The 12018-nt window shown below is 36.4% G+C and overlaps 1 protein-coding gene across 8 annotated transcripts in view; it reads left to right on the forward strand.

Annotated features, from left to right (window-relative positions):
* The window catches only part of SGCE (sarcoglycan epsilon), a 64011-nt gene that overhangs the window by 11001 nt on the left and 40992 nt on the right, over window positions 1-12018 (forward strand). For 5 of the 8 annotated variants that reach the window (XM_019729728.3, XM_019729730.3, XM_019729720.3 and 2 more), the window contains exon 2: window positions 4828-4935. The exons of the other annotated variants lie outside the window; for them this stretch is intronic. In XM_019729728.3, coding sequence (XP_019585287.1) covers window positions 4828-4935 — 108 coding nt within the window. The remainder of the gene's footprint in view (window positions 1-4827; window positions 4936-12018) is intronic. 8 annotated transcript variants of the gene reach the window in all.

The raw sequence follows: 12018 nt of genomic DNA on the forward strand, positions 1-12018 counted from the left end.
CAATATTTTAATATGAGATAATTTAAGAATATTACAGATAGTTGCATAAAGGAAGGGAAGAGAAAATGTAGTGGGCAGGGGAGCGACATAGTGCCATAAGGAATGGTGAGAGAAGAGAAGAGATGTGGGGGGCATGAGCTATAGATCCAATTTACGAAAACAAAGTCTGTGTCCACTTCTAGTAAAAAACGAAAAGATGAAAACTGAACAGAGAAAGGCTTGACAATTTGGTTCTAAGATGAGTGTGCTAATCAAATTTTCATTTTGCATACCTTGCTGTGTACTTGGACAGTGATGTTGGAATAAGTTACTTATTATTTCTATTCCTTAATATTCTGATTAGCTCATCAGCAATCAGTCACTATTCACAGCTCTTCAGTTGCTTTTATTAAGTAGCGAGCAAACTCTTCCTTCCCCAGTCAGCAAATTATTCACGTTTGGGAACAAGTAATGTCTCTTCAGAGAGTGCTTGCCTCAGGCCAGGAGAAATGTAGTCATGCAGCTACAAGACTCAGAATGAATCATATTGACAAACTTGAAGTATTGTATGGTTTCTAGGGAATTCAAGGGCATGCCGTCCATATTTGGATTATTTCTGGCTTTGAGGATTTAGGAAAAGGAGCATTGAGGAATTGAATAAATTGTATACCTTGATATGCTAGCTAACTGTGTGAACATCTTCTTAGTTGGGGCTATGTAAACGCAGTATGCATGTTATTCTTTGCTTTTATGTTTATGAATTAGAGCAAAACTCACGTCCGGTTCCAATGGTAGCACAGATTATCATGAACCCAGTGAGCACAGTGGAGTTTCTTTCAAGATTCCTGAGGATGGTCCTTTGTCTTTGGAAAGAGTCCAAGATCTAGTCTATACAGGTTGACTTTTTTTTTAAACACATTAGAATTAATCTTGAAAAGTTATGTATAGAATATTTTAAGTGTTAAGTCATAATTTCCCATGCTAACTAAGGAAATTTGTTCTCACAGGAAAAAAAAAAGGCTTGGCCCTTTTCTAATGAAATCAAACTTGAAAGTACTAGCCTTTTTCAGTGAGTATTCTGCATTTGTCAATGTCCAGGTTACAATCATTTTTATATAAGCAGTTAGATCTATGATCTTGGGCACGCCATTAAAAAGAGTTATTTGCATGTGATTGAGATTTTTCCCTCAAGGTGTGAGACTTCAATGTTGGAGCAGACACACCATCTGTGGCATTGTGTCTTGCCTTTAGAGGCATTGTCTGGTGAGTAGAGCCATAAAAAGTTGTCTTTTTATTTAGATTTATTGGACAGTGGTCTTCGGTGGTCAAAGTAGGACTTTATTTAGATGGACCATTATGAACTTTTAAAAAATGAATGTGCTCAAAGCAATGCTGGCCTTAGAATAGAGCGATATCTATGGAGTGTGTTTAAACTATTTTACCCTGCATCTACTTTATAACCATTGAGGCACCAAGTAGACCTGTATTTTGAATCCTGTAAAAGCCAACTAGACTGCCCTTATCTAAGACCTGGAAAGCATGAGCAATGATATGTTGGTTCACCTGGCAAGGGCATGCGGTGGCATTAAATCTTATGCTGGTTTAGTCAGGTTCTAAAAGCCAGAGTATAAAACAAAACAAAACAAAAATCCCATAGAGTTAAGTTTTCCTAGTAAGTCCTTTAAATCATCCATAAAGTACAATATGTGTAGTTTTGTGTATATAACTCTGAACAATAATTCTTACGCACACTACAGTCTGAGAACCACTGGTCTAGAATAAAGGAAAGAACAAAAGAGGTGCAGTCTGGACACAACCCATTCTGTCTTTATGGTAACTCGCCAATCAATGGAAAAGTGGATAATCTATAGAGTGGCTGATAGCCTGCAGAATTTACTCCATTCTCCTTTAAGATCTGGCCCTTATAATCTTCAGACATGTTAATAGATTTGTTTGGTTTTGTAAGGATTGAACTAGACCTTATACATGAAAGCACCTTGCTGAGGACCAGTGATGTGATAGATTGAAATCTAAATGTTTCTTGTCAGTGTTCTTTGGAAAGTTGTAGAGAAAAAATTGGCCACCTGCTTCTGCCTTCTAGGTTGGAACTTCCCATTGTCCAGCAGGGACTTACATGTTCTTGCAAATTGGCTGTATCTGTGGGTCAGTTGGAGGTAGGAGTGGGTGAGGTTTTCAGTTCTAAGGTTAGCCCTACATTTGGTGCATATGATGTGACTCTGTTGAATATCCTATATACCCTTGGGTTCTGTAGGTCTTCTCTTGGCCTTCTAGAGTTCAGATTTGCATGTGTGAATCACTTGATGAAACTGTGTAACCCACCTACCGAGACTATCGTTGGTGGAGGCATGAATATGTGTTTTTGAATTTTTGTATTATGGGTTTTTTTGGGGAGGGGGTGTAATGTGCAACTATGTATTTGTAGAGAGCTGCCCAGGTAATTCTTATGTAACCAGCATGTTGCCTTTGGAACCCAGTGATGAGGAGAACGCTGGGGGTTAGGATATTTCACCACAAGAGACTGTGAACATTTCTGCTCCTATTTTATCTTAAATTATTTAGGAATTGACTACTGTATTTTCCATGCAGATGAAAAAAGACATATTTCGGTTATTAAAGGAATCAACCATTTATTAGGCGAATCAGCCATAAAATTGGTCTTTCAGTAGACATAAAATTAGCACACTTAAATTGACACATTTTAAAAACTGAATACCCACCCACTTGTTTATTTGTTTGGGGTGCTAGGGCCTTTGGTTGCTACTCCCATGTATCACTGAAATGATCACTGAGGTTTTGTTTGTTTGCTTGTTTTTAATAACCTGAGTTTTGAATTGTATTCTTTTTTCACTTTGGATGGTAATTTGGTATTTCTCATAATTTTATGTGAGTGCAGAATTTTACTCAAAATTCAGTTCGAAAAGGAAATATACTTCTCATCTCTGATATACTAAAATGAGGAGCCCTTTCAACATTAAGTTTCCTGTATCCCAGTAAATGTTCACTTGTTCTTACTTTCTGATTCATGAACTATTTCCCTTACCTGTATATGCTTGCTCCTACCCATTCTAGTTTTTCTTGGATTGTGTCTTATCAGTTATGCTCATTTTCTTTATCCTTAGTCTCTTTGTGACTTCTCTCCAGCTTATGAGCAAAATCTGTTTCCCCACGCTAAGATAACCGGTCCTCCTCCTCACCTTGCTACTCCGCAGTCTATCATCTCATTTTATATCTTTGCTTCTCTCTTCCAGCTCATGTTCTTGAACACTCGTTACTCAACTGTATTTGCTGCATCTACGTCTTGACCTTTTGCAGTTTGGCTTCTTCTCTTACAACTTTATTGGAACTCCACTTTCTAAGAGTCACCAATACCTTCTCGTTTTCCGCGTCTAGCGATCTTTTTTCTAAGCTCGCACCCGCTTTGACCTTTTTGCAGTATGTGAAGATGCTGATCGCACTGTCTTTCTTGACATCTCTTCCATTGACATGTGTGACACTTCAGACTCAGTTGTCCAACTTCTTTGACTGCCTGTCTCTTATTTCTATGCTGAATCCTCTGCTTTTGCTTTATAATTGTTTTTATCAACACGTTCTTTTGCCTTTGCTGTCCCTCCCACTTTTTGTGCATCCCTTCTTGCTATATTTCAGCTCTAGGTGCTAGGACAAAACTATGAGGTAGCTCCTTGGGGATTCTTAGACTGAGCTGAACCCAGAGGGAATATACCTGAGATAGACAGAGGAAGGGAGAATGAGATGGAGAGCCAATATTGTAGTTAGGAAAATAGTACCCATATATCAAGTCTGAAAGGTAAGGATGGAAAATGGAAGAGTAAGCAATAAGATTGGTGGTTTGTATGATGGGAAATAGGATACACACATCGGTCAAGAATATGATTGTATATCTTCCCCAGATCACTTTGTACGTGAGGGTCTAATGTGTGTTACCCGGGAGCATGATCTCTTTAAGGAATTCCACTGGGGCCTTTGGCTTCAACAGTCATTTCTCTGGGGCTGAACTTCAGCTCTGCATCTGAAGCCCCATTAGGTTCTCCTATGAACCAGATATCCAGCTGGTACCCCACATTTAACATATTCCAAATTAAATTGATCGTCTTTATCCTGAAACCAACTCCTTTTTTGGGGCGTTCCTAATATATCACTGTTCTATCATTCTGGATCAAAAATTCAAAGCCAACTTTGATTCTCTTTTTAGCCCATATCCAGCAATTTGAAAAGTATTGTCAGTATCACCTCCAGAATGTCTTGTAACTGGCCCCTCCTTTACTTCCTTTTGCTTCAACTGCTGATTTGTGGGGCTGACTGCTACTCTGCACTCCAGAGTTTTAGTTTCTCCTAACCCTAATTCTCTTCCTTGCTGCCAGTGTACTGCTTCCAAATCTATGAATTTCAAAGATACTTTAAACTTATCACAACATTCCTAGCCAGAGATAATTGCTTCCTCTTCAGTGTTTTTGTAGCATTTATGCTTTCTACCATTGTGTATTTCTGTGTAATTATATGTATATGTGTATATATATATATATATATATATATATATATATATATATATATAATATTACATATATATTTCTGTACATGAATTTTCAATCCCTATAGATTGTGAGCTCCTTGAGGGGCAGGAACTGTGTCTTATTTACCGGGTATCCCCATATATTCCTTTTATTGACATGCAGCAATTTTTGTTGAATGGAATTAAACAGCTAGCTGGGCTGGAAGGAATCTGATCCCAGTTAATAGGAGGTGATCTATGATAGTCATTTTAATTTAACATTAATTTAATTTTTTGTGCATTTGTTTTATTCTGAAAAGCTTTTTTATTAAGCTGTGCTGATGGCATAAATGGAACAGTTAACTGGAAGACCAAACAGGCCAACAATTTTATTATCAGCAGAAAAATGGCTGCTGGGAAGAAAGATGGTGAGTTTAGGTTGTAAATCTCAATCCCTTTTGGGGAGTCAATTAAATGTCTGCTTCCAACGTTCCTTTTGCTTTTTTAGTCATGTGTGGATATTTTTTTTATAAGTCAGTGAAAAAAAATAAACTTTGTTTTCCTAATCTTCTAAAACTTCTGATTCTCTATGTTCTTAATCTGTTATTTTCCAAGTGTTTTTCCTTTGCTGTAGTTATGCCTTTTTTTTTTAACTAAAAATAATTCTTATGTTTTTAACCTATTGTTGCCCTTTATCCAATCACTGGCTTGCCACTTATAAAAATTGTCCAGTGTGGTTATTATAACAGTTTATTTATAACATTGGAAAACATTAAGACGTATAGTTAACATAAATCATTTTTGAAAAGTATTTATACAACCTTAGAAAAACAGTCATAAAATGTTTTGGCTAATTATGGATGCTTTTTTGAATTATTTTTTGTTGCAAAACCATATTGATATGTTTTGTTAATAAATAATTAGATGACATTGTTTTCTATTGGAAAGATAACTTACTTGACCCTTGAATGGTTGATTATTCCTTCTAATTTTTCTTTTGTATCTATAAAAGTGTCCTTTAGCATTATTCTAGAACCTTTGAAATAATGCATTTCATCAGGGAGAAAAAGACCTGCTTAATAACCAAAAGATTTGTTGTTTTCAAAATATCAATTATCATGAGCTTTCACTTAATATTGTATTTCTTGATGATTTGCCTTTGCGATCCCTCTTACACCTCACTCCCCACTACCACCACCACACATGCACACACACAATTTTGACTATATGTGCTCATGAATATTAGCAGAAGGGTAACTGGGTTTCTGTAACTTTGGGGCAACTGAAGTATCTATAAAAATAAGAATTTAAAAATATTTTTAAAAGAATAGTAATTTTTATAAGCTAAAATGGCCTTACTGCCAGACACAATCTCCTGAGTACCTTGTAGGAGTGATTCGTGGCTTACCTCATTTTCTTCATACCTACCTAAAGTTGGGGTCACTCACTTTTTTCCAGCTAGTACTAAATTATTCCTCAGCTGGCATCTTCTACTCCCAGATCTGTTTCACAGTAAGACAGTTTTCCAACATCTCTTTTACCAATCTACTTTGAAGCAAACCCACAACACCTTTGCATTTTTAAGGAATTTTCGTTTGTAATATCTATAAGAAAACAGAGTTTTATAATAGTAACTTCCCATGAAAAGATCACAGAAATTTAATTTAAAAAGCCCTAGCTGTGCTTGTTCCAGGTCCTAAGCCTATAGTCTCACAGCCTTTTCCCTATATCCGCCTTAGATGTTCTGATGGGATTCTCCTAGATTTCTTTAAGGGAAACCCCTGACTGCCCTTATCTGGCTGGTTCCTTAATGAAGCTGAACTCTTTCAGCTTCTTTGGCAAATCTCTTCCTGTTTTCTAATCTTTCCAGTCGTGGTTATCAGATGGCCCTCAATGTTGCCACCTGCGGTGTACTTCTCGGCTCTGTAATCTCCCTTAGACTGGGGACCTGCCCTGATTCTGGTGCCCCGCATAAGATCCCCAAAGACTCTTCCTGTGGACTTGACACCATATTGCCCTAAATTGCACTTAAATCCTTTCCCTTTTCTTCAGTTTCTTCTCTTTAACTTTGATCCTTAGAACTTCTGTGTTCTTTGAGCATGTCCCTCCATTTCCTGTTTGATTTGCCAGAAAGATACTCTCTGACCAGCTGTTAAGCCCAGGCTAGTCATCTTCTGTGGTGCTGGTTTCAGCGAAATTCACTATTCTAAGACCTTTACATACAGCACTCTCTAAAGTCTCCAAGAGATACTTGTCTCTTCCTGTTTCAAACTTTATGCTCCCGTTGGACCCCAAACTGATTTTCTTCTTGGGACCTGAGAGATAACTGTACTTCTCCAAATAGAAATGATCAATCCATCTTGAATCTACTGAGGTAACCAGTTTAGGTTACCACATTCTCTTATTTCCTCAGTTTCTCTTGAACGCATCCTTTCACTTCTCCCTTTCTGGTCTCCCTGTCCAATTTAAATTCTACCTTCATAGTACTGTATTATCAAAATACCTTATACAGAGAGTAGTAAGTTTCATCAACTGTGTGAAAAGAATTGTTTCTAGTAGATTATATTGCAGGGGCATTTTAAATGCAGATCTCACAGATCTGCCAAATTTTCTTTTAAGATGTTCTTGGCCGTGAATCCCAGTCATCTCTTTTTGACAATTTCAAGAGAGCACAAAAGATTATAAGAGTACTTATATAGTAAAATAAGTTTAGCAATTGCATGTTTTAATGTAACTTTATTATTTTTTTAAATATTCCAATTCTTAATTGTATTAGTAGGGTGGCGCTTTTTCTGTAAATAGGATTTTAAGGAATTTAAATGTCTCAGACCAACACTTTTGGCAACATTTTACCTCAGCACACATTAAGTGGTTACAAAAATCATAAAGAGTGCTCTAAATATGGATCCCCTTTTTAATTTCCTGGGGTAGGGTAATGGAACTTAAAATTAACCCCTGGAGTTATTTAAGTGAAAAGGGATGAGCCTTCACATTACTCCTTTATATGCTTAGATAAACATCTTCAAATTTCCTTTCTTAAGACAACTTGTGTTCAAAATGGGTTAGCCTTCAATTTACTGATCAACTTTAGTTGCTGTTTTCCTAAGAAACAAAGAGAAAGTCAAAATGATTGTGTCCTGATTTCCTAATTATTTTCAACTTAAATATTGAACTTTAATTGGACATCCATGAGATTAAAGTAACATGTACTCTGAATAATTTCGTAGAATTATCTGTTACCATCTTAAAGGAGGCCCCTCCTTAGCTGACAGTCAAGGAACTGCATGGCTTCAAGATAGAAATATCTCTGTAGATGACTTCTTTTCCTCTGTGGTTGGAAAGGAGCAGGACGTGCCCTTAGACTTAAAATGGGTATTCTTTGCCTTTGAAAGGTGGCAACATCGGGAGGAAGGGACCACCATGTTCTAGGATTTCAAAAGACCATTGAGAAGAGATGTGAGTTTTTCCTTTTAGGCTCTGACTATGATGGCTGAAGTGTCTCCATCTAAACTGAGTTTTTTCTTTCTTGAAACAAATGAAACTTCAGATTTGTTTCTTTCTTGAAGTTGTGATTGCCAACTGATTTCTTCCAATTGTGCAGGGTAATTATGATAACTTGATGAAATTTTAGAATGAACTTGGTTTATCGGGTCAATTTAGGGTTCATCATAAAACGAGAGATAATTAAGGAAGTTATGGTGTTATACAACATAATTAGCTTACTGTAGTAGGTTGTAATAAGACAATGTACAGCCACCAAATGTATTACCTTAGGTTTTCGAATCAACAGAGTACATCATTACCTGGGTTCAAGTCCTGACTTGTTCTTTTAGTAGTCTGTAGGCTTGAATCTGTCACTTAGTCTTGCTGGGTTCAATTTTGTTATCTGTAAAATGAAGGACTGAACTCTCCAGGAGAGCAAATACATGCCAACTCCAATTGGTAGTATCTGTCAGGAATGCTGGGTTGAGCAGAATGCTGAGGCCGTATGTCAGTAGGAAGTAACGCTATGATCTGCCTCTTAGTAGAGAAAGATATTTAGCATGCCCAGACTGGATGACATCTAAAGTCCTTTTCAACTGCAGCAGTCTGAGAGACTAAGTTTATTGATCACCAATTAATAATGGTTTGCAACCACTTTCCAACTGACATTTAAGAAAAAAACAACAAAACAAATACATGTTATCATTACTTGGAAAATCAAGATATTTAACTCCAGTTTAGAAAAATGGTTTCGGTAAGCGGCTTCATTTGGGGAGGTGGGGGTGGGAGGGAAATCTCATGAAGAAACCCTTCTGCTTTGGGTAGAAAAAGACCCAACTAGTGATTTCTCTTCCGCCTCATCTAAAGAAAAGTGGCCACATCTATTAGAAGAATGAAGTTTAAAAAGGCTGTTTAATGCCTTCCCTGTGATATATTCTACAGCCCAGTCATGGGCTATCTGTGACTAAAATAAAAACAATAGCTGACCCCCACTAAATGAATGGCCTGCAGTACTTTGATGTTAAGTAAATTGAGAGGTGAAGGGCAGACTGCTGAGAAAAGCTTTTGATTCAAAGCCAAGATTTATAAAGCTGGATTGATAAAACACAAGGTAAATCTTAAGGAAAACAAAACAAAACAAAACAAAACAGGTTGTACCTGGCTGCATATTGATGTCTCTCAAAATATTTTTCTCCAGCCATTACTTAATTTAATTAATTAAATTTCAATTTCACTATAGAAATAACACGTTAAAAAATAAATTAGGAAGGAAACCATAAATATATCATCCTCTGCAAACCCTGAAATGAGTTCTGTTAATGCAGAGATAGCAAATGGGATTCATGCCTTATCATCAATTCCGATGAATTGGTATCAGCTTCTTGGAGTGCTGTGTAGACAGGGGCTCTGAGCCTCACAAAGAGCTTTTTCTGGTCAAAACTATAAAATATAAGACAAGTTTTATAGTTTATAAAACTATAAAATATAAGCCTCCTTTTTCCTGTCAGGACTTACGATTTTAAATTATCAGCAATGATCATAGAGTTAACTAAGTGTAGCCATTGCATTTTTGGTGTAACTTTTCTTTTTAAATAATATTCCATTTCTTAACTTTAGCAAGTTAAATAGGATTTTGAGGAATTGTGATGGCTAGTTGCTTAGGCAAAAGTTTCTTTTACAAGCCATACCAGGTAAGTGGCTATTCAGTATTATCTTTATATCTTAAACATTTAAAATCTTCATCATTCTTATCCAAAATTTTTCTCCAGATAATGCTTACTATTAAAGCCATACTATGAATAGTTGGGAAATATTCACTATATTATTTAAGTAATTTGCACTCATTTAAAGCACCCATGTCATACTTCCAAATGAATGGCTTACATCTTAAAACTCTCTGAATAAGAGGCAAATCAACAAAATTGAAATGCTTTTAGAAACAGGCTTTAATTTCTTATTAGTAAATTACTTGTTAATTATAGTGTGTTATAATATTCTTAGGCTGATTTAGCGATTGCTAAAGGTAATAGGTCACTTAATAGATCTCTTTGTTTAAATTACGTAGTATATTTCCCACACATCAAATATGTAAGAAATTATTTTATAAAACACATTAAATCCATTCATTTTGATTTGACAGCTCATGTTTATGTAATATATGGATTCAATTAAGACTTTCTATGGTACACTTATTTATTTCTGAATGCATTTAATACATGGAGTTTAACGCTGTTATCTCCTCAAGTAATGCCTGTGTTCTGATTATAGTAATATTAGGTTGGTGCAAAAGTAATGGCGGTTTAAAAGTTTAATAATTGCAAAAACCGCCATTACTTTTGCACCAACCTAATAATAAGATCACCTATCCAGAAGTATACTGCATCAACTAAGAACCAGGTAGTATGCCACAAAAGGGTCTTTGGGTAGCCAACATAGATGCTGCAAATGCAGGCTCCTTTTTCACATCTAGCAAAGTGTGTGTTAGGACAATACAGGTGTGTTCCTACTTGAACATGCAATCCCACCTCATTTGGTAGTCTGGTTTCTAAACCTGCTGCAGATTAATAGCGGCAAATTAGAAGGGCCAGAGAAGCTGAGATGGGAAACATTCCGAAGGCACTGAGAAATGACAGCTTACAACTTATCCTCAGATGAGAAAACAGCAAATCTGTGAAACACACAGACTTAAAAAGCATTAGCAAACTGGTACCTGCTAGTGCTAGTGTGCTCAGTAAATGACAAGGCAACCAAACCGTCCATGAGGGCGTCACTGCGTGATAGAACAGAGTGCAATCATTGATGTGCCAAATGATGTCTTGTGCCATCATGAAAAAGGATTGAACGCTGAGTGCTTTAGAGAACCCAGCTCTCTGAAATGCTCCCTTCCTGTGCTCCTCGTAAACTGAGATTTTACCATTGTCTCTTAAAAGATAAAAATTGGAAAATGATGTAAATGGATCTTTTAAAGTGATTAATTTGTTGATAAAGCATTTATGAGAGAGACACACATAATAGATACCTAATGAACATTACTTTATGACTTCTCAAAGATTTCAGGGGAAAAACGGCTTTAAGATTTAAATTACCTGGGATTTGCTGGGTCTTACACTAGATAGTTTATAGTCATGTACCTGTGGTGATACAGAAAAAGGGCCGGTAACTGTTCTCCAGACTTTTGTAGAGAAGGGACTTTCTACGTTCCTATATGCCCTTAAAAATAATACATTGTGATAAATGTGAAGTTATATGCTATAGATTCATTAGCAATGCACTACCATAGCCTTTCACAGTTTAATGTTTACTAAATACATCCAAATTTGCCTTTGTTTTTAAGTAATTGTAAATAAGCACACCTTAATATATTTATTACAATGTTGCTCCCGTAGAGAGAAAACGTCAAATGGACGATTAATAAAAGCAGACATGCTGCTTGTTGTGTAGTATGAGGTCCTACTTTATTGCTACCGCCATCTATGTCTGTTACTTGGGTCTTTGCTCTCTGCTGTAACATAATATGCATTGTTAACATGGTCTATAGTTTCAATGTCTTATGAAGAAAAGATTTTGCTAGCATGGTAACGAGGGACATTTGGGTGAAATAATTACCCCAGCCACTTTCCCGTATGTCCTTTTGCTCTTCTGAACTCAGATATGTAATTTTTCTTTACATATTTTGTTTTTTTTACATAAAAAAACAAAAAAAAACCTGTTATTTATGGCTACCTGATTTCAGATCTTAATCCTTGCAAATCTGGCTACCCTTGCTGTTTGAAGATGATGTTTTTGACCCCCTGTGAGTTGGACTTTTGGTTTAATTGTTTTTCCCATTAATGGTGATGGATTTGCAGATTTAGCCACACAGTGGTTTCCAGTTTCATTTGTATCCAGTGGCATGTGTTTGTAGAGGTAATGGATTTGCGGCCGGAGACGACTGCAAAGCCGTGTGATACACAGCGAGGCCAGAACCTCTGACCTCAGCTTGATTAGTATGGCACTGTACACATGTATATTTCAGAGATGATTAGATT

Source organism: Rhinolophus sinicus, chromosome 4, assembly GCF_057876585.1.
Source record: "Rhinolophus sinicus isolate RSI-liver-muscle chromosome 4, RSI-T2T, whole genome shotgun sequence".
Classification (NCBI taxonomy): Eukaryota; Metazoa; Chordata; class Mammalia; order Chiroptera; family Rhinolophidae; genus Rhinolophus; species Rhinolophus sinicus.